Source organism: Channa argus, chromosome 11 (assembly GCF_033026475.1).
Source record: "Channa argus isolate prfri chromosome 11, Channa argus male v1.0, whole genome shotgun sequence".
In the NCBI taxonomy this organism is placed as follows: Eukaryota; Metazoa; Chordata; class Actinopteri; order Anabantiformes; family Channidae; genus Channa; species Channa argus.
Window position 1 is genome coordinate 18913473 of NC_090207.1, and position 24422 is coordinate 18937894.

Genomic DNA, 24422 nt, shown 5'->3' on the forward strand with positions numbered 1-24422 from the left:
AACAACAATACGAAAACACTGAAACCTGGATTTTTTTTGGAAGTATCTTTTCATGTTTTGTATACTTTTATGAAGTTCTAAGTCATTTTATGACAAATTGAACATCACTGCTGCACATGGGGCTGAGTAGCTACAGATCAGTCAGTGTCCATGCTGACCTCTATCCACAACATTAAAACTATCAGGTGGTGCTAATGTTGCGGGTGACCAGTTTACTGTACCCAAACTGGTTAGTGCATTAAGTCTCAATAAGGGTTACAATAATGGCCGTTCAACCTACCTAGGAGTTCTACCACCTGCAGCAACACAGACGGGGGCACTGTATCCAGTTCATCCTCTGAGCGTTCACTGCTTTCTCCCAGTTTCCATGTCAACAGCTGTTCAGCAAAAGCCATAGCCAGAGGAAACTCCAGTGGCAAGGAGTGCAACACTACTATCGCACCAGGGGGGGGTGATACACCTACAATCAACGCAATGGGATGTTAATTTCTGGATAATGTTATTTTATAAAAAGCTGAAGCAGCATGTGTGAATTTCCTTTTGGGAAACAGTTACTCACCCAGTCTGATGTTAACCTTATCAGTGGGGATGATAACAGAGGGGTACTGGTTGGTGGTGGGGGGGGGAGTAAGGCCTGTGTTGGTAGGGGAAGCATCCAGAGGATAACACACAGCTTCCATCAGATTTAGCTGGCCATTTCTTCGAACTTTGTGACCCAGGCCATACACCATGACTCGAGCCCAAGGAGCCTTGTACATACTTGAGCTAATAGAGTGCACAAGACAGGAGATAATTAAAAGAATTCAACCAACAATCGATAAATAGAAATCTGTGATTACCCTGAATTGCTGATAAAACAAACTAACTCACTCTTTGCGGCAGCCTAGCTGGCTCTCCTTGCAGGACACAACAACAAATGCAGCACCTGGGAAGCTGACATCCATGCTAACTTTTGACTCTGTCACAGGAAACTCCTCAGATGTAAACTGCTCTGGTGCATTCTGTCAAAGTTAACAGAATTATAAGAGTAATTTATCCACTTTACAAAATGCATACACATCTGGAGCCAAGTTTATTAATTCCAGCAGTGACTGGCATAGCTGACCTGTAAGAAGCAGCAGATCTGCTTTGTCAGCTCCAATAAACTTTCTTCTCCTTGATGCAATGCTCTGGTGATAGCCACTGTCAACCACTCCCGGATGGGCTGAGCATTGCCCTGATAAAACAGTTCTGTCGGGGAGCAGCTTTGGCCCTGGAGGTTATGAAGCAATGACTGGGCCAACAGGATAGAACTTGAACTAATAGTGCCATCTGAAATAAAGAACAAAAATGCAGCACTGAATACACAAACCAAAAAAAACATTTACACCACATCCAATTACCCACAGGATTCATACTCACCAGGGAGGGGTGGAGCCAGCAACTGATTGGACAGAAGCTGCAAATGTTCCAGAGTGATGTCACGAATGGCAGGTATGTGAAAGAGACGAGTGAAGGTGTGGGGATTCTTGGGGGCAAAGATGTTAAGCAAGGCCATACGGCAGTACAACCGAGCCAGTGCACTCTCACAGCGAAGCAGTTCCCTGAATTTAGCAATAAAATAGACATGACCAGTACAGGTGCAGGATAACCTCTATGTAAATCAAGTTCATCCCTGATGGGATAATAGGTTACCTGTGAATCTGAATGTTGCTACTGTCAAGTGAAACCAAGCCATTGGCCGCAGTGCGTCGAGATCCAGCAGGTGGGCGCTCCAGCATCTCAATAGGGTACCAGTACCTCACCAGCACCCCCTCACTGCGCAGGTAGGTTTCCACCTGTACCAGCTCATTCAGCTGAATACACACAAGCACAAGTTAGTTTACCAATACCTGACACGGCACTTAGCGCACCTGGTGGAATCATGTAAGAATGAAGGTACAAAGCACTGAAGCATTAGATATTGCACTCACAGTGTCCACATCCAGCACTACCCCATGCAAGCCAAAAGTCTTCAACATTCCCCGGATAGCAAACTTTGGCAGTGCAGTTCCCCCTGTAGTGCTATTGGTATTGTTGCTGTCAGGACATCGAATGACCACAGTCAAGCCTGTGTTGTAAAAGCAGGTTATTGTGAAGGTGAGGTGAAACTACAAAAATAGTATGCTTACAATGTTTCTTAAATGTAGATTTCAAGTTGGCATAGTGATGTAGGAGAATGGTACCTTTGCGAACTTTGTCTATAGTGAACTTGTTGGCCTCCTCCTTGATATCCTCAATAGTTGGGAGGTATAGGTCACGAGGGATACCTCCGTTCTCTTCATACAGGAACTCCACTGTCTGTCGTGCAATGTCAACCATGCCTGTTGCAAATGAAAAACACAAAAGCTGAAAACAATAACCTAACTGACTCAAAAAGAGTGCATAGTTTAGTCAGTCATTCATTTAAAAAACAGATCTAGCTCAATTCAAAAACAAAAATGCTTTCAAACCATTTTTATAATACCTTTAAAGTTAGGGATCTACTGAGCTATTCATTACCAGTCTTACTAAAATGAAAAAATAAACTGAAATGTTTTACGTTATAGTAAATTGCTTTGTTCTACACTAGACTTTACCCAGCTGCAAAGCTCCTTTGATTTGGTCCAGGCCAGATTTCCTCTCAGCCTCGTTACGGAACCGCCTACGAATGGTAGGAAACACTTTGGTCTCCCAGGCTTTGACCAGCAAGGCATAGTGATCCTCCTAATGTCAAAGGTAAATCAAAAGTGACGGATAAAAGTATATGCACACAACATTCTTAAACTCAATGTAAAGAGCCAGAGGCTTCATTCACCCTTGGAACATCATCATCGTCTTCATCATCACTCTCATCATCTGCGATGGGTGGAGGATGTGGTTCGGGCCCAGAGGTGACAAAGTTCTCATAGCTTAACTCAACCTTGTAATGGCATGAGAGGTCACTGTTGTACTCTGTATCAGTGGAAAAGCCAAACAGAAAATGCAGACTTTAAAACATGCCACCTAAATTGTAGAAAAAGAAAAAAAACGAAAAAAAAAAAAACACACATTTTAGGTTGAAGCTGAAATGAAGCTGATAAACATACGCTGCTGGGGAACTGCAACAGCTGCAATTCGACAAGGGGGTCCATGGGAACCAGAGTCTGAAGTAACACTTGCACCTGCATCATTATCACTATCTGAAGCCATTGCAAAGGGCAGTGCTTCAAAATTTGCACTTATTTCTTCTGCAAGGTCTACACACAAGTCCGCTGCATTTCTGTGTGCTTGGCCTTCTGCATATGCAAAAGGCCTGTTTCCAAAATTGGCACGGATCTTTGAGTTCTACACACAAACACACAAAAAAAGAAAAACAAAGGACATTATGCACATTAATCCAGAAAGAAAACTGAAGCACCAAAGAAAATGATATAAAAAAAATTACAATACGAGTGTTGAATTTAGTTTTATAATGGCTTCACTACAGTTCAAATGTTACATTTTAGCTAGCAAAAACCTACTTTCTTTTGAATGTGTACCAGTGGCCACATTCCACCTGCTACATCCTCAAGAATGGGGCTGAGCCGTTGGCCACAGTAGGTAAAGTAGACCTTGCCTTTAGGGGCCTGACCAGGGGGTGGAGGTGTGCCCTCAGAACGCTCCCAGCCTATTCCAGCCACGTCACCTGTAGTAATGTACATAGCATAATTTCAGGAATGACTTAATGTTATCAGGAAATGGCATATTTAAACATGTGTTAATGGTATATAGCTTGGGTTAAAGAAGCAAGATGTGCTTGCCAAATAGCTTTTTGAAAGAGCAGCCAAATAAGGTACAATGCTTTAAAGTTTTGTTTAAATCCATAACATTCATTGCTGTATGGATTTCTAAGATGAGTAAATCAAACCAAAGAGCTTGCACATATTATATGGTGATAAACATGTATTGTCTCCTGTCTCACCAGGAAGTAGAGCCACATCCAGCCTGACACTCTTCCACTGCAAAAGACTGGAGCCATTATAATGCACTGCCCTACCATTACTGACACAGACAAAGAGGAGACAGAAACACAAGAGAAGGATAGCAGTCAGCTCTCAAGTCAGAGACAGAGCAGTGGGGAAAAGATGGAGGCTCTCAGAGGTACTTTTAGGTTAACCTACTTATGAAATAGACATGTGCCAACAGGGTTGGTCCAAGCTCCATCTCTTTTCTCTGCCTCAGTGGCAAAACCAAAGGACACAATTGGGCCACTGTCCTCCTCAGAGTCTCCATAGGAGACAATTTCTATCTCCCAGTAAAAGGACGGCGCCTTCAAGGAAAGACAGAAGTACAGATTCTGAGTAGGCTGCAGTATTTGTGCAGAATTTTATTTCATTTTATGTTTGAATAAACATTATTGCAAGACTTCATTCCACTGTGATGTACCCACCTGAACTGGTACAGGGGAGGTGGCATAGATAAAGGTGCCTCTGGGCAGTCCCCCTCCAGCACTTGGATCAGCTAAGAAGGTGACAGAGGTCAGACGGGATGAGAACATGCAGGCACGGACTGGAGGGAACACTCTGGATGGACACCAAGTGATCTCCTTGGGCTGGTGAGGCAAGCACATCAAAGGGATGAGTCTGACTGTTTGAAAGATCAAAATGTCTTTAAAGGTTTCTGAGTGCATACAGTCTTGAAGCAATAGTCTTAATTTCAGACTATAATTACTCCAGTAGCTGTTAATGAGTTAAAAAGTTCAAAGAAGTTATGCTACATCTAGTGCATCCTACATCCTGCTGCATTTATGTTATATTAAATGGGATTTTTTTTCACGTGTTGGTCTTTTTAAACTTGGTGACTCCCACCTGACGTCTGTCTGTCTGCAGTGGTGGTGGAGGCGGGCGAGCACAGTCCCGGTACAGCATTCTCACCCTTTCACATTGAGCCTCAACCATGCCAAGACGCTCTCCTGGACAAGGTACAGAGAAATAACACACAGCTTTGCAGTTGAACAGTCCAAATACACACACTCACACACACACACTGTATGTGAGAAATATTGGGTGCTCAAATGATGTGCCATGCTTACCAGGGCTGCATTCCTGGGCAACCAAATTGAGAACCTCAACAGTAGCAGGACACTGCTGGATGAACTCTTCACAAAAGGAGCTGTCCTCCAGGAGCTGGGCCATTACCAGACATGCCCTGAAAAAACATCAATCACCTGATTTTAATGTAATCTACAATATTATGTCATTTTTTCAAGATAATAGGCAGACATTTACTAACCTGGTTCTAATTTCAGCCAACAAGCGCACTGCAGCCATTACTGGGCTAGAGCCATCTCCTGTGGCTGGTAAAGAAGTGTGAATAGAGAGACTGCCCTCCTGTGGTAGAAGCATGGACTGCACTGCTTGTACCACCTTTTCTGTGATTGAGAGCTTGTAGAGTGGAAGAGCCTGTTGGGTTTAATTTAAAGTGAGAAAAAAGTGAGATTGTCATTGTTAGTTTTATTAAAATATGGATAATGTGTATAAAGCTACAATTCTTACCTCAGATCTGGGAGTGCAGAGACGTGATATAGGTACGGTCAGGATGTCCGAAGCTTTGCAAGTTCTCCTGTACTCACAAGAGGGAAACTTGACGGTAGCAATGCCCTCCTGCTCATTTATGGACATAACTATACCCACACTTCCTAGCACTCCTTTACCGACTACCTGCAGAATCACAGCGAATATGCCTGCAGTTAACATTCAAATCCTTCCATTAAAAAAGATAATGACATGTTAAAGTGCATTTACCTAGGATGCATTTCCACTGTTTTTACTAACCTGGACCTCAGAGCCAATCTTAATAGTTTCTTTGAAGCCTCCAAGGGCACAGAGTGCAGCAACAGCCTGCCTGCCAATGGCCTGCAGCTTAGCCAGTTTCCTGCCACTGCTGCTGCCATTCTCCAAAATACTTTCAGCATACTTCCCTAGCTGAGGGATAAACATTAGAGCCCGAGAGAGCACCTATCACAAAATGCAAGGTAAAATATATTAGTCTTACGATCAACGATATCATAAAGGATAAAGGAGATTTCAACCTAAACAGAAAAACTGTTTAAAGATTTGAACATTGCACTTGCTAATTGCTAGGTTAGAAACATGATAATTGCTTACTTTTTCTGCAGTACTTGTCCAGATTTGGGCCGTGTTGGACTCTGGAGCAGTGAGCAGACTATGCAACAGAGCAATAACCTCAGCCGCCATACTGTTGGCGACATGGCCACTGATGAATGGCCTGACAGGGTCTGACCTATTTCGGAGATGGTACAAAACAATTAAGACAGAAAACAGCCATATTTACATGTTGATCAAAATGTGGCGCACACTATCCACTACATATAAAATTGCATTGAAAGTGTGAGTTACTTGGAATACTGAAAAGTTAAATGGTACCTGGCCAGGTCAGCGTTCCTGTCCCGACAAACAGCAGTCTGAGCAGTTTTTTTCTTGTCACCAGTGGTAATGCCTCCAGCAGTCTCTTGCGCTAAAGCCTCCACAGGTGGACCAACGCTCACTATCAGACCAGACTGAGCCCATTTGTTGGCCTTCCTCAGGGCGGCAGATGCCTCTTCTGTGATCACCTCACAGCTTCCAGTCTAGGGGAAGTAAAATATGATGGATGTGAGAAAGTCCTACCGTAACAACTTTACTAATCATATGGTAAGTATACACTTCATACCTTGGTCATGTCTCTGTCCATCTTTACTACCTTTTCCATGTTTGCTCCAGTGCCAAGCCTAAAAGGACGTCCCTCTGAGCTGCTGCATTTTGGAGAAGGCAGAATAACATTCATGTCAGAGAAACTTAGAACAAACTGCTATCAGAAATATAAACAATATTTCAGGAAATCCCACCTAAGAAGTGGTTGTAGAACCTCATGAGAGGACTGGTCTTCTCTCTTGTGGATAAAGATCGACAGCTTGCCATCTACAGCCTCTCCCTCCTCCCCAACATCCTCAGACTTTAGAGTTCCTTTAGAACTGGCTCGGGACAAGCTAGTATCTGGCTCAGATGAGCTGGGAGAGAGGAGGGTCTGACAGCCTGGTAAAGAAAGGATATTGTATATACTGAGAAATTATTATTGGTTTAGCATAGTTTTAGAATTTCTCAGATGAGGGTGTGGTCAGAGGTGATATGTCCTACAATACACATTTATCTAATACTCCATGTTATCAGACCAACCTGGTACTACATAGTCTGCCAGCTTTGCTAGCAGCAAGGCAGCAATTCTTGAAGCAGGGTCACTTGCATCGTGTTGCTCAGCATCTAGTGTGTTAATAGAGTAGCTCCACGACGGCAGGGCCACATTACCACAGTCCTCCACACTCATAAGAGGTAGGGCAGCTCGGCAAAGCTGGAGAATGATAAGTACAAGCTTTGGAGAGGGTCTCTGATCAAGCAGGAGAGACAAGAGCTTAGAAACACAGGCTGGCTGACTTAGGATAGCTTTTCCAATGTGGCTCCTGAAAAGTAAAACAAAGAAACATATAAATACACACATATAGTATATACACATTCATGACAAATAAATTCATGATATACTTAGAGGAGATAAAACCTTACCTGGAAAGGTCATTGAGCAGACTGAGCACATCCTGTAAGGCATCATTGCCAGCTGCCTGATTCCCACAGCACTCTGTGGCCCTAGCCAGGTGATTGGTTAGGAGACTGGACACCTGCCGTGCAAGACCAGAGTGCACTGCATCTGTAGACCCACCTGGAGAGGAGAAAAAAAAAAAGGTTACTAATTAACTTAATTAAACCCCATTACATCTACAGCTTCCTAATTAAAGAACCTTTTATACATTCCTTGATTTTTATTCATGGCTAATCAGATGCTACAAGAAAACTACAAACTCATTATACCTTCCACCTTCTCCCACTCGATGCATCGGTTAGCCAGCACTTGGAAAGCAGCCCAAGCCATAGTGGCTACCTTCTGCTTTTTGGTCTGCTTCTCATTTGAGCTGCATTCTCTCTGACCACTTAAACTACACAGACTGTCCATAAGCTGGACCAGCCCACTCCGAACTAGGCACTGCTCCTCACTCCTGTGATAACACAAATCAAGTGTAAGCAGTTGGCAAGACTGGAAATATAACAATGTATAATAAGAGAGACAAGGCAACATGTTTTTTCTTGCCTGGTATAGGGGATTGTACAAAGCAAACCAATACTGTTGGCACAAGCAATGGGATAGCGAGCACATAGTGAAACTACAGATGTCATGGTCTCCCCAAAGGCCTCCTGGACCTGCTCTACCATTCCACCACAGGTCAGCTCCTCGATCCTGCACAGGTGACACACAATCACGTGTTGAGGAAACATACACATTACACTATATTTTACCATTAAACCATTGTACTGTACCTCTAAAACTTTAAAAATACTTTAATAGATTTTTAATTTCAGAGTATTTCAACACAATAACACAATGTAGTTAGTTACTTGTCAAGTACGTTAGGATTGTCACCTATGGTTCAGCCTTTCTTCTTACCTTGGGCCACCTTGCAGTACCATAGTGACAGGCCCCACCAGGTGGGTGACCCCACCAACTTTAACAGCAGCAGTGAGCAACTCCCTCATATGAATAAGTGCCTGCTTCCGTGTGCTTCCACGTCTCCAACGTGTTTGCGCAGCAGACAAGAAACTGCTGCTTGACACCTACATGCAAGTCAGATTTAACATATCTTAAAGCCAGATCAGAATTCAACTAATGATTCCCAATCAGTTATGACAAAAATGTTTAAATGTGTACATGAGCAAGAAACACACAGCCTGATCAGGTGTAGTCCCAATAAAGGCAAAGAGCTGTCCCAGCAGCACACTGTATGTTGGTTTGTCGCGGCTGTCCTCTACAGCCAGAGACTGCAGTAGGGTAAATGAGCTGCTACGATGACTGGTGGGGTGGTGTCGCCTTCTAAGGGTAAACAAAGGAAAAAAGACTAATAAATCCAACCTTCATTCATCTGAAGATTTGCTAACATTACATGAATCAAACAAATACCTTTGTGGAGGGTGTGTAAACTCCAAGTCTTGGTTAGCAATCATCTCCAAGTCAGAGGGTGCAGACATGCTGCGTAAAAAGACTGGCTGCTTCACCATGGGGATCAATGTCTTGGCATCTGACACAGATTTAGATGCTGATGCAGAAAACAAGAGGAAATAGGCCGAAAGCCAATTACTCGCCATTTGTGTCTGCCATGATGTATGTCTTGGGGTAACAGCTTCTAATCATGCATACTACTAGCTGATAGAAATAACACCATGGTACAGGGTATTTCCCCAAAATTAATTAAGACTGGCTGTTGTGACTCAGGGACATAATGGTTTGACAACAAGTGGTGTGAACATGTTTGAAATAACAAGTCTCTCAACCTAGCAAAGTTTTACTTAACAACTGGTAACATAGGAAACCTGATAAAAGTGTGACATGTACCTGGCCCTGGTGTGCCAGCAGGTGTGGTGGTTAGGCTTCGGCAATGTGGTGCGATGGTAACATGGAGCAGCAGTTCAGTCCGGTTCATCAGACTCTTCACCAATGCCTTAGTTTTGGCAAGTGGGGTACTACTCCTGTGTGTGGTGTTTACTTCTTGAAAGAACTTTTCTCTGTTGGTAGTTACATAATGTTACTGAATGGACTGACCTATAAAAAATGTGAATGCAATCATTTTTATTTACTTGCCTCAGTGCAAGGACAACATTTTCCAAGTCACTAAAGTCAGGTGGTACTTCCTTCAGGGAGCAAAGTAGTTCCAACTCCTTCATTTTATTCTTGTCCAAAAGAAAAACAGACAGTGATTTCTAAATGTAACATCTAATAACAATCACTCATACAAAGTAGTAAAAGTAGTAGTAAATTGTGTTGTAAGTGTATTTTGGTAAGGGTACCTCAAAAAAGTGGTAATCATGAAAAAAAGGTGTGTTGTCCTCCAGCTTTCCCTGCTGGGCCTCCTCTACCTCATTCTGCCACTTCTGTTCCAGTTCTGCTACACTCTGAAAGCGCAGGAAATACAGTAGTTTTATACAGACATTGCCTACCACAAGTTGTTTCTGTTCAGGCTGGTGGCCTTGATTTACTGGTAAAGCTTTTTAAAGCTAAAAAGCAGGTCTTCAGGTCAGCCTCAGTCTTATTTTAATTGAGAACACATTCTGCTCCTATATTTAATCATTTTCAAGGTTTTAATTTATAATAATGCCTGTGATATCTCTTAAATATGTTAACATATAAGCATCAGCCCTGTAATGTAGTGGTGTAATATGTAGCAACTTCATAGCTGCCAATAAATACAGTACTATGGTATTGCAACACCAGCAAAAATTCTTCATTATTTCTACTCAACACAGATAAAAAGTGCTTTAGTAAACTTTCTAGAATAGCATAATTAAAACCTGAAAAACAATGCTAAAAAACCTAACTTGAAAGCATAGTTTCTTGCTCAGTTTTTATTTTATGACAAACTTGTGGAGTATTAGTAACTCACCTGCAGCTGACGTTCCATTGCATTGATCTTTTTAAAGGTCTCAGCCATAATTTTGCAGACCAGGTCATATTCCTCTGGGTGATCCTCTCGGTACTGGTAGTTGACAAGTGACTGCAAGGCATCCACCAGGCCTAAATGTTTTATGACGCATGATACAATAACCTCCTCCATAACATCTGGCCTGATCACCTCCCTTAAAGAAAAAAGCAGTTGACAATAAAAAGCTTTTTTTTTTTTTAGTTCATTTTATTTAACTTTGATTTAACCAAGATAGTGTCACTTAGATAGAAATCTCTTTTGCAAGCGTGTCCTGGAAAAGACAGGCAGCAGCTCAAGTTACATGTCAGTAACACTTAATGTCCAGCCAAAGACGCAACCAAATAATATAGATAAAATTTTAATTCACAAATATACAAACCAATGCACAATATAGAAAAATCTAAAATAACCAAGATTCAAAGCAAAAACATCCTGATGTCTCTAAAGAGACCAGCTCCTGCAGTTTTAAGTCATTCTGTAAAAGCTTTCATGCAGAGGCAGCAGCGAAACAAAAAGCCTTCTTCCCCAGCTTGGACTGAACGTTTGGAACCGACAGTCATGTAAACGAACACTGAAGGTACCTGCATTTGCAGATAAGAGGGAAGCTGACCCACTATACACTTGTAAATGAGCAAGTACCAATGATTAAGCCTGCGAAAGGACAAGGAGGACCAACCAACACAAGCGCAAAGCACGCAGTGATGGGTCAGAGCTCTGAGACCTGTGATGAACCTTAAAGGTCAGCTGTATCAGTAAGCTGTATCAAGAGCTCGTAGATTCTGAGACGATGTGAATGTAAATTACATTACCTTAATCCAACACTGACATAAAAGTAGCATCAGATTCAAAGGAGAAACAGGCACTGATTCTAAAATAAAACCCCAATTCCAATCTTAGAGGCTGAGTCTTTTCTTTATTTGAGAGCCATGAGAGGTTATGATTTATGTCAGGTTTTGAGGCTTTGATTTTGCAGTGGAACACAACATGAAATTGGTTTTGTCTGAATATAAGGGACATTTTTAATCAAAGAGGTTATTTTGAATGCTAATGAATGCTAAATGTAACTTATTAATGGCCTGTGATGCTGTGGATGCAGAGCTATATATTACTGTATCATCTGTATAGAATTGAAAATGTGCATTGTGTACAATCGGGTTGATATTATTGATATAAAGGATGATTAGCAGAGGTCCCAGGACAGATTCCCATGGAACATCTTTTCTAATGGTAAAAGATTAAGATGAGAAGCATTCTGCCAGTACACAGTCTGAGAGGTAGTTGTGAAACAAATTTACAGTTTGACAGTCCACGAGCAATGAGTCTGCGTTCCAAAATTGAATGATCAACAACAGCAAATACTTTTGAAAGATCTATGAAAAGGACTGCACTATGGTGTTTATTTTCTAATGTGGAAATTATGTTGTTAAATACTTTTAGAGCTGCAATGGTTATACTGTGCCGCTTCCTAAAATCACACTGAAAGTCAGATAAGATCTTATTTAGAGAAATAATTTGCTGAGGAGCGATTCCATAAGTTTAGCCAGGACAGATAACTTGTAAATTAGTCTTTAATTATTTAGAACTGTTGTGTTTCCACCTTTAAATTGGGAGAACAAAATCTGTTTTCCAAAGAGGTGGGATTTCATTTGGATCCAGTATTAAACTGAAGAGATGAGTCAAAGGTGAGCCAATAAAATCCACTGCTAGTTTTAGAAAATAGGGCTCTGATATGTCAGGGCTGGCTGATTTTGCAGTGTATCAAACCTGGTATCAGATGGGTTATTTAGAGTACCATGGAGTGAATCAAACAAGGAACCAGAAGCTTCAAAGTGTTCATAAAAAAAGTAAAGCATTTCTGCTCTATTGGAAATTTTATGGGAGTCCCTCATTATGCATTAAGGAAGCTCAATAAATTTATTATTTGGTCTATGGATTGTCTTCAAGAATTTTATTGAATTATTGAGATTGTTGGTGGGGTGTGTGAGTAAATATTATGATTTTGACTTTTTTGATGGCAGCAGTGCATGAATTGCGTAGTTGTCTATACTACAGCCAATCATCATTTGAATCTGTTTTTCTGGCTTTTGCCCAAGCCTGCTTAGGCTCATGTTAAAAAGCTACACAATGTTTTAGAAACAACATTAGTCACTGTGGGTATTAAGCAGCATCATCTTATTTATCCAAGAAACAAAAAAATATATATATAATTTTTGCCACTCTGGCGAGGTCTTGTGGTGTGTACAGGTGATGTGTAACAATATGAAGATAACACATGCATAATATCTTTTACTAAAGTATGACAACACGAGCCCCTTACTTAATGCTGGGACGGAATTGTGGTCGAGCCCTTCCAGACACCTCTCGCAGCCTACCCATGATGCCAGGGGGGAGGCGGATACGAGGCAAGTCAAAGTATGTCCCTGGCATAAGGCCTGGGGGTGGGATCAGCACATCAGTGGGGTATATAAACTCCCGGTCCTCCTCAATAGTAAGTGGAAGAGGTGAAGGACTGGGTGTGAGGGCAGGCGATATGGCACCATTTGCTTCAACCTGCCACTGACATCTAAAGAAAGAACAAAGTCTGTCAATAGTCTGTCATATTGGCTGCCAGCACTTTACTGTGTTTTTACATACAACTCGAGAATATGAACAAATATGACATTGTGCTATAGTATTTATTGCATTGGTAAATAGTAACATCGTGCAAATTGTTGTGAAATTTGTCACCTTTGCAGCAGCTTTGAGCACAGCAAATCATGGCAAGTTTCCTCTTCTCTTGTAACCTCTGGCCCGTTGTACAGAATGCGGAGCATGGAGCAGGCCAGCACTGACAGACCCAATGCAAGGTCTGCCAGGAAGGGGAGGCCTCCAGAGACATCCTCAGATGACTCCTGAAAATACAACCAAACAGCATCTTTAGAATTTGCTGTCTCTCTATATGATCCCCAATATCTTCTGATAGATTTTGTGCTGTTATGTTTTACCTGAGCTCTAACAGTGCAGGAGAACCCCCACATGGCTTTATCTGGGGTGTTGTGTTCACGTCCACTCCTCATCTCAAATGAAAACGTCACAGTGTCTCCTTCAACCTACAACAAGACAAAATGTAGCACTTTAGAGTTGTATCTGCCCTCTTTGTTAGTTGTGTATCTTTATCTAAAACATAATCTTGTACCTTGACAAGGTCTTTGGGCCAACCAGTTCCCAACACACTGCGACTGCCATATCCCAGTGTGTTTCCTCCATATTCTGTTACTTTACGACTGTTGGTGTTGGGACCAGCGTATATAACCAACTGAAATAACAGGGAAAGCATTTAGTGTCTTTTAACCCCAACCAGAGCTTGGGAAACCATATACATGTAGGAGCTAAAAAGAATAAAAGCCTCCATTCCCACAAATGTTGTATACTGTTACCTTGTCATAGTCATATTGTGAAGAGCAGCGAGAATCAAAGCGAAGGTACAGGCAGCGGGCTCCTGGGATGTGTACCGTCTCCTTGAATTTGTAATTGTCCCTCACAGGATGCACCGTTTCTACCGTCTTTCCAGCAGCCCATGGGGCAGGGATCTTCAGTCCAGTAAGGAAACCGGGCTCCTCTCGTTCATCAAGAATTCTTTTATCAAAGATACACACAAATGACAGGTTCTCATTTAACTTATATATATATATATATACACCATTCTATGATCATGATGAAATCAAAACTTCCTCATTTAAATGCTAAATTATGTGGTAAAGTGATGCAAATATAATCAATTTGATTTATCATTAAAAACATCTTAAATGTTCTTAAAAACATACTTATCATCAGCAGCACATGCCTTCACCCCCTGTCCAAGTGAGCCACTTGTAGAAAGAGGCTCTTCAGTGAAAATTGGAGACTGAGTCTTTAGTAAAAGTGCAGTCTGGAAAACAAAGAGTGGAAATACTTTAATAATGACTTTATTCTTTAATCAAATATTTTTTTATAAATTGCAAAAAAAGGCTTTTGGACTGGCAAGACTCCAACCTGGCTGGTGTAAAGGACAAGCTGTACCAACTGGGGCATGAGGGCATCAGCAAGAGTGAGGGTCTGCAGATTGGGGTGCATCAGAGAGGTAAGCAACACTGGTAGCAGGTGCCCAAGCATAGTGGCCTTGGTAACCTGTTCCAGGCCTTTCAACCTGAAAAGTAATATTGAGAGAATATAAAAATAAAATGCTGTATTGATGGACTTTATAACAAAAAAACCTAAAAAGGTATAACAAAAGCAAAGTGATTTTAAAAGTCTGCATCTACAAACAATCTATCATGCACTGTGTCAATCTTTTTAAAACACATTTCAACAACAAAAATTCACTTAAAAACTATGGCTGCTCTTAGAATAGAATAAAAGTATTCACAGGTTGATTTCAAGGGTATCCAGCAGGTATTGTCACTTTGAGCATTTGGTTGTTTTCCTACCCGCAAAAGTGTTTTTAAATGAATTAAAAGCTCACCTGGTTTCTCTATCAGGAATGTCACTGTTAATCAGAGCTGTGGTCACTTGCTGAAGCGTCTCTAGTACTTCATCGCATCCCACCAGGATCTTAGTTGCTAGTGACAGGATGCTGCTTTGCAGCTCCTGAGGACAATACACACAGTAGGCCCACACTTACATAACACTGCTTTCTTCATTTTCAGTCACTACATCTCACTCAAGCAATATGGAAAATATAAACATATTATACTCTAACTTTATATGTTTTAACTTTAGACGTAATGCTGATGTTTTTATCCGTTCACTACTGTCACTAATGATCACTTTTCAAAACAACATATTATTATAATTATTATTCATAACAACAACAACAATAATAACAATAACAATAACATACATACATAAATAAATAAATAGCAGTTGCAGTTGTAGCTAGATCTCTCATAGACAGTCACAAAAACTCCACACTTACAGTGGTAGGGGTATTTAAAGGGGATGTTTACCTGTACCTTCATTGTTTCCCCTTGTAGGGAGTTGTCACTGTCATCATTATCATCTGGACGGATCAGAATGGTATTACTGAGGAGGTGGTTCTGAACAGCCATGAGGTAGCGCAGACTAGGTGAGACCACCTAAAGGTAGGGAAAACCATTGCGAGTTGGTTTAAGTGCAATGTAACAGAACATGTGATCTTGATGAACACAGATGGCTTTAACAGATATTCATACTGGCACAGTAGAGAGCAGCTTTTGGAAGTCGTCTCGGGTAACAGTCTGACATTTGGTAATGAGGAGACAGGATTCACGGACTACAGTTTTGAGGATACAATGGAGCAGCTCATCACTCAATCTGCAAAAGAGAGAGATTTCTGACACTTTAAACTTTTTAAAAAACACCAATACGAAATTAATTTTAAGGTTTTCCACTAAGACATATCATTAGTACAGGGTTGCCACTTACCTGTAGTGGTCATCTTCTTCACTCCCAAATCTATTCTTCTGCAGCTGCTCTGCCAAGTTTGTAAGTATGACATCACGAAGTTGAGACAGGCCACTGTTTCTTTCACCTAAGTGTAACACAGAATGAGATACTTGTGACAAAATAACTACAACAACATCTAAAAACGGTCTTTATATCAGTATTTACCTTCAGTTAGAACAAGCTTTAACAGTTTGCTGAGTTCAGCTTCTCCCTGATACAAAGTATTCAAGCCTGAGCTATAAAGACAGAGAGGAGGTAAATGAAAAAAGTTCAAATTTCATGTGAATTCCATTTAAATCTCATGATGATGATCTTGAATTATACAAAACACCATTTTAACCATTACTTAACCATACACATAACCATTATGGTATATATGTACAAGATAGAGTCTACTCTCCTTTTGGCTTATCCCGTGAGTTCAGGGTCGCCACAGCGGATCATTGTCCGCATGTTGATTAGGCACGGTTTTTACGCCGGATGCCCTTCCTGACGCAACCCTCCCCAATTTCTACCGGGCTTGGACCAGCACTGCACAGCTGGGGAGGGGAATGGGCTGTTAGGGGTTCAGTGTCTTGCCCAGGGACACTTCGACATATAGCCAGGGCCGGGGATCGAACCACTCAACCTGTGGTCCGTAAGCAACTACCTTTACCAACTGAGCTATAGCCGCCCCTATGTACAAGATAGAGTATTTTATAAATTACCTGATGGCCAGGCACACCTCTCTCTGAATCTCTGCTCCTATCTGATCTACAGGAGCCATAAGTAGCTGCCACAGGAGTAGACCTGAGCGACGCACACTTTCCCTGTTTTGCTCCGACTGAGGATTAAAAAACCTGAACACCACCTGGAGAAGACAAAAATGAATAAATAATTAAACAAAAAATACACACAGAAAATGCTAAACAATCCCCAGCTGCATTGAAACTGACCTGAAACACCACCAATATGCAGCGGATGATGCAGGTATCTCCATTGACCATGGCCCTCTCCATAATGTCACAGATGCTGCTAAAGTGACGGGTCTCAATAGGATGTTGTTTTCCCAGCAGAGCGCCCAGCGGCAAGCTGTTGCCGCTGGCCGCCAGCAGGTTCAGCTGGTGGATACACATAGCACCTACATGATGGAGCAGCTGATTGATCACCTCACTGGTGGCCACTGTTTCCTCTGGAAAAACATATGTTTTGCAGATGATCACATTTCTGGCTTAACTTAACAAGCATCTTCTGGTTTCAACGCAGTTTGTGTCTACCTTTGTGTTCTTTAATGACATGGCTGACACCTAGCCTATGGCACACATGGTGAAAGGCTTGGTTCCCAGGGTTGCACCACTGATCTATGTAGTCACTGGAGCATGTCCAGATCAAGTTGTTCAGTGTGTCATAACATGCCCCTGAAAGTGCAAAGAATACATTAACAACATTAACGGAATAGTTACGTTTTTTTTGTCCTTTCGGCTTATTCCGTGAGTTCAGGGTCGCCACAGCAGATCATTGTCCGCATGTTGATTTGCCCTTCCTGACGCCACCATCCCCAATTTCTACCGGGCTCGGAATGGGCTTTTGGGGGTTCAGTGTCTTGCCTCTTGGTCGTTAAAAGCTTTCCTCGTACACAAGTCTGCTTTGTTTTGTTGTCAACTTGGAAGCAAATTTGTACTTTGCAGATTGACATCTGGAGTATTTTGCAATTTGAGGCTTGAGACACAAAAAGTTTCATAGAGCTTGCTCCTAGTCTGTGTATGGATTCTGTTTGTGCATGTGTGAGTCCCTTTGTTTTTTTCAGTCATCATCTAGAAAAACGTGGATTTGTTCCTGCCATTATGGACTATGTTTGTTTTGACTAAGTTTTTCTGGAAAAACAAGTAATTATGCACATTCCCTGAGAGATGTTAAAAGGAACATATCATGGCTAAAAGTAGTCAAAATGGACATAACACACTGTTTGCAGACTGTTACGTGTATGTGAAGACTACTCTTAAGAGTACAATGCTGCTAGTAAAACTCAGAAGCCTGTTACATCACCAACTAACAACAGGTGACAAGGGTAAGCAGAGTTTAGTCAACAAGATATATATATATATATATATATATAGATAGATAGATAGATAGATATAGATAGATATCTATATGTAGATATATAGATATATGGATATATATATAGAGAGAGAGAGCGAGAGAGAGAGATGAAATTTGAGCTTACCTAGCCCTGCCATCTGGGCTCCCCTGCCTAGAGAGCTGCCAGGAGCATCAATGAGGTCTGCGCGGCTGCTGAACTGACCATCAGCCAGGTTAAAGACGAGGCTTGAGGCTAAAACTGATAGAAAATTATTTTTGCTTGGTGAATCAAGTCACAGCTGACATTAGTTATATAACTGGTGCCCGAAGTCATCAAAACTACAAACATTCTCTGTGTTTAAATGCAATTTAATACATTGTAGCTGTACCTATCATCAATGCTCAATTTATTTTGGGAAACTAGGAGAAACAGGAGGAAAAACATTTCAACAGACATTATGATTAAAGAGTCAACACAATAAGAATTTCACAGTGTCTGTGTTTGCGCTTACTTTTCAGAGAGGACAGACTACTGGTACCCCCAAATAGTGAGCGTGTCGCAGAGCTCCCAGATACACCAGGAGGTGAGACCAGCATCACTAGGTATGTTCCACAAACATACATTGGTGTTTTTCTCAGAGTCTTTAGAGGGAGTCCACAACTAGTGTTGACAGCTATAAAACAAACAGATAAATGTTTAACAATTGCCTTAATTGCACATTAAAGCATACATATTTTTGGACTATTTTACAATACGTTTTTGTTTATTAGTTACCAGACTGCTCCTCTTTGACAGTGTTGGTGATTGCAGAACCTGTAAGAGCAGCCAATGTGGCAGAATGGGAGGCCCGGAAGCGGGACATTCGACTCAAGAGAAGTTCATTCAAGCACTTGGAAGACTCGCCTTCCTTGCGAGTAAGAATAACCCTCTCCTGCAAGATATCTGCAACGCACAACCCTGTCTGTGTCTGCACCATGGATAGGGGAGAGTAACATCAAAGATATAGTACATACAAACTGAATATGACCAAAAACTACCGCATCTGACAGCACATATGGTACTCACAGACAGGTGAAAGACATCCATGAAGACAGAGTGGCCTTTCTGTGTTTTCTCATTGAGACTGGCTGGGGACCAGACCCAGTACAGGTAGGTTCCATCTGAGCAAAGGTGCAGTGTGGTCATGCTGCTGCCCACAGGGAAGTGATGGGCTGGCATGGGCACAATCTGGCACACCTGAAAATGGATCAGTGATCATCAGATTTGTCTAATGCTATGTTTGTAATGTAAACTGAAGAGCAGGACAGATTGTAACAACCACATGGAAATGGATATTATACAGTTCCTTTCTCTGACAGAATTCATGTACCTATATATCACAGTTCCTCATCCTGCCTCTTCAACTTACGTATTTGATTTTTGCCTTTATTGTATCCTATGCTAAAAGAAATGCTGCCCTTTCTGTATAAGGAAGAGAAAATAAAAAAAGCATTGAAATGCCAAGAACTATAATTTTGTTTAGGCTGTGGGAAGGTTTACATGACAATCAAGTTGAAATAAAATGTTTAACTACATCGCCACTCAATGATCCATCATCAGTACCTGGAGGGTGAATGGGTCAATGACCTGGCACAGTTGATGAGGCTTGGCATCAAAAGAAGAGGGCCGGTGAAGGAGGCGACCACTGCTGAACACCACCCAGCCAGGCTCCAACTCCTCATTTCGGCAGTACACAAAACCCCTACACAAACACAGAGCATTTATTTCACTGGACTTTATCTATTTGAAAATTTAATTACTGCTGTAATTATTTTTTTTACTGTATCTTGGGGAGTTTTTCTCCCAATTTATGTAAAAAATGTAGATAACTAAATAACTACACACAGATATAAATGAGTTGAGGCGCTACAAAACATCACAATGAAAAAAAAAAAGACCTACTATACACACAAATAATCTCCAAATGTCTTTTGGCAAACATCTGCAGTCATTAGAATTACAATAATTTCCACAAACGTAAGCATCATGTTTACCATATTGAGGGTGGAATATGATAAGTTATTGACAATATGTCAATGTAAAGCAACTCTGAGCTACTTGAAATATATTCTGGTCTAGAAATGCAGTCATTTGAGCGTCACTACAATAAACTGTGCTAGCTGGTTATTTAACGGTAGTTTACAATTTTAATAAAGAAATGTTCAAGTTATTATAACTAATGTTGAACAAAATTCTAAACATTTTATTTAATTCACAGTCCTTCACAGTCTAAATGTGACACATATTTTCTGCAAGTTCTTTTGCATGTCATTTAAAAAAAAAAATAAAAACAATAAAAACACTTTAAAATTAAGCTTTTCTAGGTTTGGATATACCGTACCGTATTGTACAAGTCAATCAAAGACAGGTGTGAAAGATTTATCTGTGTACTGCAGATTTAAAGCTAAAAGGTCTAGGAAATAGTGTTGCACCATTGTTGACTTGGGATGTGAAAAGGGTGATAATTGATAAGGGATATTTTTAGTATTTCACTTGCTCTATCTGTCTTTCTCTCTTGTAATTCTCTGAATGCTGCAGATAAAGAAAGGGAGGAAAGTGGTGTCACATTACCTCAGTGTCCCATGTAAACCAGAGCCCAGCTTGCTAAGTCCTCTCCCAGAGGAGTTAGTGGTATATAGATAAAGCCCATCTGTGGCTAGACAGCGCCCCAGGTCAGTGTCTACAGATACAGCCAGAAAAAGAATGACAGATGTATAAAATGTATGTGGAGGTAACAGAGTAATGGATGAAAGCAGGTGGTAAAACACTGGAGGAATTTCTGCTGTGTGTATGTTTTAAAAACAGTCATACATTTGCAGGTTTAGGCAAAAAAAATTTGTCTCAGGTTAGCTTAAAATATATTTGATTTATGGCTGGTCAGCATACATGCGAATACATTCTCTGATCAGCTTATATCCCTTTACAAGGTCAGTCGATCGATTGCTGAAGTATGAATCATCACAGTAAGCTGAGGTAAAATGAGACTATTTAGTCCCTTTCAGATATGCACTAGAATTCTGACAATAATATGACTTTTTTAGGATGTGGTGTATGTGTGAACAAAAATGTCTGAGTGAAATGCTGCCAACATTATCCAGACTTTATCCTTCAAGCCCTCTAGTGCAATGTCCGTATTATGTGTGTCAGCTCGTGCATGCAGCATGCTGCTCTGTCCTGAATTGGAGGATTAAAAGTGAGTGAGTGGGCGTGTTGATAACGTTTCTATCACTCAACTGCTGTTGTAGCCGAGTTATTGAACCTTTTTTTAATAGGTAAACTGCTCTGATGGAAAATGTATCATAATTCATGACTACCACACGAGAGAACATCGTCTGCCCATTGTTATGATCTGTTTGTTTGTTTGACACATGTAGAGAAACAGTTTACCTTTACTCTCTACTCCTCCAGTGGTATTATCAGGTGTGGGCAACATGTCCTCAAAACCCCATGAAACACTGTGTTTGCCCCCCAGGAGGCAGGATGGAGAGCCTGGGCCTCCTTCAAGAAGCAAAAGTCTGAACGATGGCAGATAAAGAGCGGTTAAACATTGAGAAAGTCACATAAAAGCTAATAGTTACCTTTCAGATTAAATTAAATAATTTCCTCACCTGTACAAAACATCTGAGACAGGGAGCTGGCCTAGATCTGTTTGTTTCTGCAGCAGGTGAACTGTGTGTATAAAGGTCTTCAGAGATCCCCTGGAAAACGTTTTGCAGATTAGTTAGGGGGCCTAAGCACTGAAACCCAGCTTATTATCAAGAATTTCTGTAACTGTAAGCACAATAATATTGGCCTGAATAATGGAAGTGCTGTGATGCAATGTGCGGGGAGTTAATATACATGTTTTATGAATCTGAATGAAAGAATTATTTCCATTAGAACAAAACAAGTAATTACTTTACACGGTGACTCTCTGTAAAATGTAGAGAGCAACCTGCTTAAGTCTGTGTAGTGTTCAATTTGTAGTACTATTCTGTAGTAGTAATTTTCTGATGTTTGTCTCTGCCGGGTTGGAAAACAGTCTTAAAAAACAAAATAAAAACAACAACAAAAAAGCATTAAAAATAAAGGGAAAGGAATACAGTATGGTAATATCATTTTTATGTTAAACCAACAAATACCGTTATTTTTGATTTTACAGTGCTACAGGGATTCTGGTGCAATCCAGCATAAAATCCTGTACATGCTGTTCAGGGGTGTTCATGTTCTACAAGCAACAGACAACAAATATGAGCTAGGCTTGTGCCACCGCTAAACCCTACATCTTACTATTTAAACATCTTATCAACAGCTGATATCAAAGCACACAGTGATGCAGTGAATTTGCTTATTTCACCCTCTCACAAAATGCATTTTACTAACCAACCCCCTCAGAGGTGAGGCGGAGTGAAGCTGATAGTCCTTTAATTAACTCCCAGTGTCAGTGAAAAGCCACCAGGGCTGGATGGTTCCCCACAACAAAGAACCCTCAGCTTTAACAGAAGCTGAACAAAGAGGGGAGAGTTCTGGTTTTGACAAGTCAAGATCAGCTGTCACAAACAGAAGCCAGAGTTCAAAGTGGATAATGCAAAAAAAACCCAACCAAACAAACAAAAGAAAAACCAACATTCAGCACTTTTGTGGACTAGGTGTCAAACACAAAAAGCACCAAACCAAACTAATCACTGTATGTTACACTTTTAGGCTTAACTTCTTTTTGAGCACAAGATACAGTAAATATTGGTGTCACCCCTATATACATAAGACATTGTTAAGGCCATGGGGACCCTCTGCGGCAGCCCCATGCATTTCTTTCTTTAGAATAGTGAATGAAACTGCAGCAGCAAATGATTTGTTTCTTCTTTTGAAGTACGACTTTTAAACAAACACAGCAACTCTGAGCTGAGAACACTAGTTTTACACCGAAACATACGATTTTTGCATTGACCCTGAGATAACATTAAGCAGGAAAGCCTGTAAAATCCCAAAAATTTAAAAAACATACAAATGTCAATTAGAAAATGTTCAGCTACTCCTTATCAAATAGTGCAGGCAATAAAGAAAGATTGATACAGTGTGTGCTAAAAGTAAATTACAAGAACCAAGATAGAGCCTATGAAGTGTGAAGGTAGGAGAGCAGAGAATATAAGGCCTCACCTGGCACATGCAAGTGCCACAAGTGCAGCAGCAGCATTTTCCCTCTGTCTTTGTGTGTGGAAGATCTGCGTTTGAGCCGGACCCTGTGGCTGGCCTGACTCCTGGGTACCATCTTCCAGCCAAGAGCAGAGCAGCCCCTCCAGGCCATTGAGGCAATCAGCGGGCTCTTTGCTAAGGCTGAGCGGCTGGCAGTCCCGGAGGCAGGCCAGCAGTACTTCCGCTGTGACACCACAGAGTGCTGGGTCACTGCGAGTCTGGGACTGCAATAGGGGGAAGACCAGCAACAGACCAACACGAGAGGTAAAGGGTGCCTGCTCAGGTTGCTGGAGCAGACCTTGCCTTTTAAGCAAGGCCAAGGTCTCCTCATCAGCCCCTCCAGTCCCTTCACGTTCCTGCTGTTCCTCCAGGGCTAGCTGCCGCTGTGCCCCCCACAGGCCTCGCAGAGCATTGAGACGATACTCCAGGAGGCGTGCATATGCATTGCTCTGATTCCCACAGACAGCACGCAGACGCTCAGCAAGCTCTACTGGGTTTTTTGTCTCAAATGTTAGAATCTGGGGAAAAAAAAAGAGGTATATAGCAAGAAAGGAAAAAAGATAAGCTTACATTAACAGCAGTCAAAATTGCAACAATCTGTCTATAGTTTTAAGAAAACAAAAATATTCAGAGAAGCAAACAAGCAAACTGGACTGGTCTTGCTACATATAAACTACATTTGACGTTAAAAACATTTTTTGTATTCTATATTATGTGCGATTAAAGATTAGAGAACAAATTCATAGAACATTTGGCTTTATCCAAATGTATTTGCTTTTCTGATTATATAAACAAATGTTTTATAAATGCTTTATAAACAAGTAGGGCTTGTCAACAAATCCAGCCTATGTCCAACTATATTGTACACTAATATATTAGTATACTAACATATTAGTTTAAAAATCTGAGAATTTCTGACATACCTATGATTTATCTGTAGGACTTGCAGAATTTCTGCAGTCTAATGATGAAACATTTTCACATACTAAACTGCATCTACAGTTCTGTGGAATATGAAATAATGATGAGATAGCAAAGAAAGAGATGGCAAACAAAATTCGGGATAGCCTATCACAAGTGAAACAATGTGCTTCCCATGCACTTAGGCAGCGTTGCAGATAGTGGTTACACTCTGTTGCCCATGAATCATGGGCTAGAAAAAAATCCATTATACCA

General features: G+C 41.0%; 1 protein-coding gene across 6 annotated transcripts in view; it reads right to left on the reverse strand.

Moving 5' to 3' along the window:
* The window catches only part of LOC137135671 (probable E3 ubiquitin-protein ligase HECTD4), a 37038-nt gene that overhangs the window by 10050 nt on the left and 2566 nt on the right, over positions 1–24422 (reverse strand). For 2 of the 6 annotated variants that reach the window (XM_067520080.1, XM_067520078.1), the window contains 59 exons: positions 23211–23764; positions 21683–21772; positions 21462–21589; positions 20646–20754; positions 19638–19776; positions 19101–19271; positions 18810–19002; positions 18547–18708; positions 18180–18293; positions 17233–17373; positions 16912–17147; positions 16684–16826; positions 16142–16212; positions 15956–16061; positions 15724–15844; positions 15499–15627; positions 15015–15139; positions 14546–14699; positions 14338–14441; positions 13951–14149; positions 13710–13829; positions 13519–13623; positions 13262–13425; positions 12852–13097; positions 10496–10688; positions 9903–10007; positions 9697–9785; positions 9451–9620; positions 9019–9154; positions 8787–8931; positions 8509–8675; positions 8155–8301; positions 7878–8062; positions 7575–7728; positions 7194–7474; positions 6866–7052; positions 6691–6772; positions 6405–6607; positions 6126–6261; positions 5793–5975; positions 5514–5678; positions 5251–5420; positions 5051–5166; positions 4827–4930; positions 4409–4570; positions 4140–4288; positions 3941–4020; positions 3501–3664; positions 3087–3324; positions 2816–2952; positions 2598–2724; positions 2205–2342; positions 1953–2089; positions 1675–1835; positions 1402–1583; positions 1106–1311; positions 871–1001; positions 560–765; positions 281–460 (listed from right to left, as the gene is read on the reverse strand). In XM_067520080.1, coding sequence (XP_067376181.1) covers positions 281–460; positions 560–765; positions 871–1001; positions 1106–1311; positions 1402–1583; positions 1675–1835; positions 1953–2089; positions 2205–2342; positions 2598–2724; positions 2816–2952; positions 3087–3324; positions 3501–3664; positions 3941–4020; positions 4140–4288; positions 4409–4570; positions 4827–4930; positions 5051–5166; positions 5251–5420; positions 5514–5678; positions 5793–5975; positions 6126–6261; positions 6405–6607; positions 6691–6772; positions 6866–7052; positions 7194–7474; positions 7575–7728; positions 7878–8062; positions 8155–8301; positions 8509–8675; positions 8787–8931; positions 9019–9154; positions 9451–9620; positions 9697–9785; positions 9903–10007; positions 10496–10688; positions 12852–13097; positions 13262–13425; positions 13519–13623; positions 13710–13829; positions 13951–14149; positions 14338–14441; positions 14546–14699; positions 15015–15139; positions 15499–15627; positions 15724–15844; positions 15956–16061; positions 16142–16212; positions 16684–16826; positions 16912–17147; positions 17233–17373; positions 18180–18293; positions 18547–18708; positions 18810–19002; positions 19101–19271; positions 19638–19776; positions 20646–20754; positions 21462–21589; positions 21683–21772; positions 23211–23764 — 9340 coding nt within the window. The remainder of the gene's footprint in view (positions 1–280; positions 461–559; positions 766–870; positions 1002–1105; positions 1312–1401; positions 1584–1674; positions 1836–1952; positions 2090–2204; positions 2343–2597; positions 2725–2815; positions 2953–3086; positions 3325–3500; positions 3665–3940; positions 4021–4139; positions 4289–4408; positions 4571–4826; positions 4931–5050; positions 5167–5250; positions 5421–5513; positions 5679–5792; positions 5976–6125; positions 6262–6404; positions 6608–6690; positions 6773–6865; positions 7053–7193; positions 7475–7574; positions 7729–7877; positions 8063–8154; positions 8302–8508; positions 8676–8786; positions 8932–9018; positions 9155–9450; positions 9621–9696; positions 9786–9902; positions 10008–10495; positions 10689–12851; positions 13098–13261; positions 13426–13518; positions 13624–13709; positions 13830–13950; positions 14150–14337; positions 14442–14545; positions 14700–15014; positions 15140–15498; positions 15628–15723; positions 15845–15955; positions 16062–16141; positions 16213–16683; positions 16827–16911; positions 17148–17232; positions 17374–18179; positions 18294–18546; positions 18709–18809; positions 19003–19100; positions 19272–19637; positions 19777–20645; positions 20755–21461; positions 21590–21682; positions 21773–23210; positions 23765–24422) is intronic. The other 4 variants (XM_067520084.1, XM_067520082.1, XM_067520081.1 and 1 more) reach the window with 4 other exon arrangements.